A 4,261-nucleotide genomic window follows, 5' to 3' on the forward strand; every position below is an offset into this window, starting at 1 on the left:
AGGTGAAGACGATGGAGGACGGGAGAAGGAGGAAGGAGAGAGGAGTAGGAGAGAGAGATGGTTTTTTTTTTGGATTATAAATTTATAATATCCTGTTGGGAAGCTATAATGGGTAAGGGTGACTATCCATTTTAGGGTAACTGTTGTGGTATGGTTTTTGATAACTTTTTTCACATTTTTTCTATTTTAGGGAAAAAAAATCATTTATAGGACATTTGCTACTAGTGCTCTAATAACTCTTCTCATTTTCATTTGGGGACTAATGCAAGTTCGTACCTAAAGCCTTTTGAATATCTAATTATCCATCATATGCGTTTGCACTTCGCAGAAAATGAAAGGGCACGTGAATTTTTGCATGGGAACATATGCATATTGCATAGATCCCTTTTTTTTTTTTTTTTCTGTCTTTTTTTTTTTTTTTTTTTTTTTTTTTTTGGCTAAAAAGGCTTTTTAGATTTATGAAAGAGTAATGCTAATAATGTTAGAGCATCTCCATGTGTTATAGCATTTTACTTTAAAAAAAATTAAAAAGAAAAAAAGAAAAGTTTTGAATGGGGGCACTACCACCTCATAAATGTAGCAAAACAGCTGGGCAAGATATGTGGCAAGGCATCATTGGGTACGAAGAGGGCGTCGGACATCATTGGATGCTTAAACCTAAAGGCCAGCTTTGAATTCATAAAAAGCCTCAATCTAATAACAACAAACAACACGCGAAACTATGCAAAAGGCATCTTTTATTAGCTTCTACAGTACACTACCCTCTACTCTATACTCTACTCCTGCTACCGCAACGCAAGAACAGGCTGAACAGCTAGTGAACAACAATTCCAAGCATGCGAATATAGTCATATACAATACAAATACAAATATACGTACACAAATACTCCCACGCCCGGCCCACAACATACGTCTTTTATAGTACGGCCATTCTAACTCAACTCTATAACCTTCACGCCCCTTCCTTTCTCTCTTCCCCCCCCCCCCCCCCCCACAACAATGGCGTCGCTGTCCCCACTCTCCCTCCTCCTCCTCCTCATTTTCGCCTTCGCAGATCAATGCACCTCGCAAAACACCACAACCACGGAATGCCTGAAGCTACCTTTGCTTCACAGGAGCCCTTTCCTATCCCCAGCCGAGGCTCTCTCACGGGACTACCACCGCCTCTCGGCCTTCCACAACCGCGCGGTCCCCAAATACCCCGTGGTCTCCGGCGCTTCCTCCGGCTCCGGCCAGTACTTCGTGTCCCTGCGCCTGGGCACCCCGCCCCAGAACCTCCTCCTCATCGCCGACACCGGCAGCGACCTCATCTGGGTCAAGTGCTCCGCCTGTAACACCAAATGCTCCGCCGCAACCCACGTCCCCGGATCCGCCTTCCTCGCCCGCCACTCCTCCACCTTCTCCCCCCACCACTGCTTCGACTCCCCGTGCCGGCTCGTCCCCCACCCGCCACGCTCCCGCTGCAACCACACCAGCCGGCTCCACACCCCTTGCCGCTACCAGTACTCCTACTCCGACGGCTCCGTTACCAGTGGCTTCTTCTCCAAGGAAACGACGACGTTGAACACCAGCGCCGGGAGAGAGGCCAGGTTGAAAAGTCTGGCATTCGGGTGCGGGTTTCGGGTATCGGGTCCGAGTGTTTCCGGCGCCAGCTTCAATGGGGCCCATGGAGTCATGGGTCTGGGCAGAGGGCCCATTTCGTTCTCGTCCCAGCTGGGTCGTCGATTCGGTAACAAGTTCTCCTACTGTCTCATGGACTACACAATATCTCCGCCCCCGACGAGCTTTCTGACGATCGGGCACAACGTATTTCCAAGAGTCTCTAGAATACGCTTCACACCCTTGCAGACCAATCCTCTGTCTCCCTCATTCTACTACATTGGCATCCAGAGCGTCTCTGTGAACGGTGCGAAATTACCGATCAACCCTTCCGTCTGGTCCGTCGACGAGCGTGGTAACGGCGGAACGGTCATAGACTCCGGCACCACGCTGACCTTCTTAGCCGAGCCGGCTTACCGTCAAGTTTTAGCGGCTTTTAAACGGCAAGTAAGAAGGCTGCCGAGTCTGCCTGAACCCACGCCAGGATTCGACCTCTGCGTGAACGTCTCGGGCGTGTCGAGACCGAGTCTTCCCAGGCTGAGTTTCAGACTCGTCGGAAATTCGGTGTTCTCGCCGCCTCCGAGGAATCATTTCATCGAAACGGCGGACCAAGTCATGTGCCTGGCGATTCAACCCGTCAACTCGGAGATCGGGTTCTCGGTGATAGGGAATCTGATGCAGCAAGGTTTTCTGTTGGAGTTTGACAGGGAAAGGTCGCGGCTCGGTTTTTCACGTCATGGCTGCGCTCTACCGTGAGTGAGTCGATGACTCGCTGAACTCGTTTTGATTTTTTTTTTTTTTTTTTTACAATTTTATTGCTGCAATATTATAAGCGTAATTATTTTGGGAGATTGTGTGAATTTTGTCTCTTAGGTTTGGATGCCGTTTTTGTACTGGCAAATGCAGAGGAAAGTGAAAGTTGTGTTGTTCTTTTGTTTCCTCTGTCCTCGATCTATCTGTTCTTGTCTTCGATCTCTCTTTTTTTTTCCTTTTTTTTTTTTTTTTTTTTTTTTTAAATATAAATTAAAGGAATAATTACACTTAACCCCCTTATTTATCCACGGTGTGGTGATTTACTCCCCCAAGTACATGACTCCCTCGAACTTGTCAACGTGTGGCAAAATCAACCTTTCGTCCAATCGAACGTTCGTTTGGACGGAAAGTCGGTCATGTGCAAGTCACGTGACTTGGGGAAGATCTCTGTCTTAAACGGTCACGTGACTTGCACGTGATCGATTTTCCGTCCAAACGAACGGTCGATTGGACGGAAGGTTGATTTTGCCACACGTTGGCAAGTTCGGGAAGGTCATGTACCAATTTTGGTACATTGGAGAGTAAATCGCCACACTGTGGATAAATCAAGGGAGTTAAGTGTAATTATTCCTAAATTAAAATTATTTCATTGGCCATTGCCATTCTTTGGTAAAAGTTGAGTGACCATAAAACTACTACTTTGTTGTATTCTTATATATCTTTAAATAATGGATTTAGCTTTGATTGAGATGCCCTGATTAATAACCCTCTCACTTCTTTTATTTTCACATCTCTCAAAATAATTAACTCAAAACATTCTTAATTTTTTTACTTTTTATATCACATCAATAATTTTTTATTAATATTTAAATAAAAAAATTCACTACAATATAAATTTTTTTTTTTTTTTTTTTTCCACTTTTTCATATAAATTATTTCTACTTTATATCACATCAATTACTTTTTACTTTTACTCAAACAAAAATTCTTCCCATAAGAGAAGGGGAGGGGGATTACTAAACGAGGCCATAGTTATAATTGGGCAAAAAAAGACAATGTTCCAATCTTAACAAAGTCTAATTTTAACTTAGAATTGGATTCAATCGAAATCCTTAAAACAAATAGTGTATCCATTTCGTTTCATGGTCATGGTCATGATGTCAAAATTTGTATATAACGATATACATGATTTTATATTATTTATTTATTTTTTTTTTAAAAAAAAGAAAACATGTTAACGTTGACGTCATGTACATTCTCATGGATCTGGCTTCAGTGCTGTAGTAAAAACTACAGCACATCTCCTATAAAAAAATTTGAAGGGTCCAGATTATTTTAGATTAAACACATTGTTTTACTACACTTGAAATGGTTGAACCATAAACAGACTTTAACGCCGTTTAAGTCTCTTTCAACCCCTATCCCCTTCACAGTTCACACACAGATGATGACTCATCTCGTTGGAAGAGCCATCTTTTACGCTCTTATCACAGTGTTCCTTATTTCAAGTATCAACTTCTTCTTTTCCCCAACCTTTCTCTCAGCCACTTCCTCTACTTCCCCTTTATTGTTCTTTCTCAGACTTGCTGGCCTTGAGCCTGTGCGTGTTGGGTGAGATTTTGCTGCCCAAGTAAATCTCCGAGGCAGAAGCTTTGGATGCTTGCTAGAGAACATATAGTCTTGGATTTAAAATTAGCACTTAAACCACGACATTTTGGGTTTTTAAGACTTGTGATCTGTATTGAGATTCGTCGGCCCCACTTTTGTCCGAGTGTTGAACTAGCTGGTTGGTATGTAAGGCAACCATCTAAACTGAATGTTGATGAAGAGTTGAACTAATTACAACTTTTCAACTTGATAACTAGTCTTGTCACTTATCAGACACAATTAATTTTTGCGGTTTGATAAG

General features: G+C 43.0%; 1 protein-coding gene across 1 annotated transcript; it reads left to right on the forward strand.

The window, feature by feature from the left end:
- The first annotated feature begins 989 nt into the window (after window positions 1-989).
- On the forward strand, window positions 990-2,448 carry LOC133866549 (aspartyl protease family protein 2). The gene has a single exon (XM_062303108.1). The coding sequence runs from the start codon at window positions 1,000-1,002 to the stop codon at window positions 2,353-2,355; it is 1,356 nt and encodes a 451-aa protein (XP_062159092.1). The 5' UTR covers window positions 990-999; the 3' UTR covers window positions 2,356-2,448.
- The last annotated feature ends 1,813 nt before the right edge of the window (window positions 2,449-4,261 follow it).

Source organism: Alnus glutinosa, chromosome 4, assembly GCF_958979055.1.
Source record: "Alnus glutinosa chromosome 4, dhAlnGlut1.1, whole genome shotgun sequence".
Taxonomy (NCBI): Eukaryota; Viridiplantae; Streptophyta; class Magnoliopsida; order Fagales; family Betulaceae; genus Alnus; species Alnus glutinosa.

Bases quoted from the DNA above. Each gene is read 5' to 3' on its own strand.
- LOC133866549 (XM_062303108.1), top strand. From the start codon at position 1,000: ATGGCGTCGCTGTCCCCACTCTCCCTCCTCCTCCTCCTCATTTTCGCC.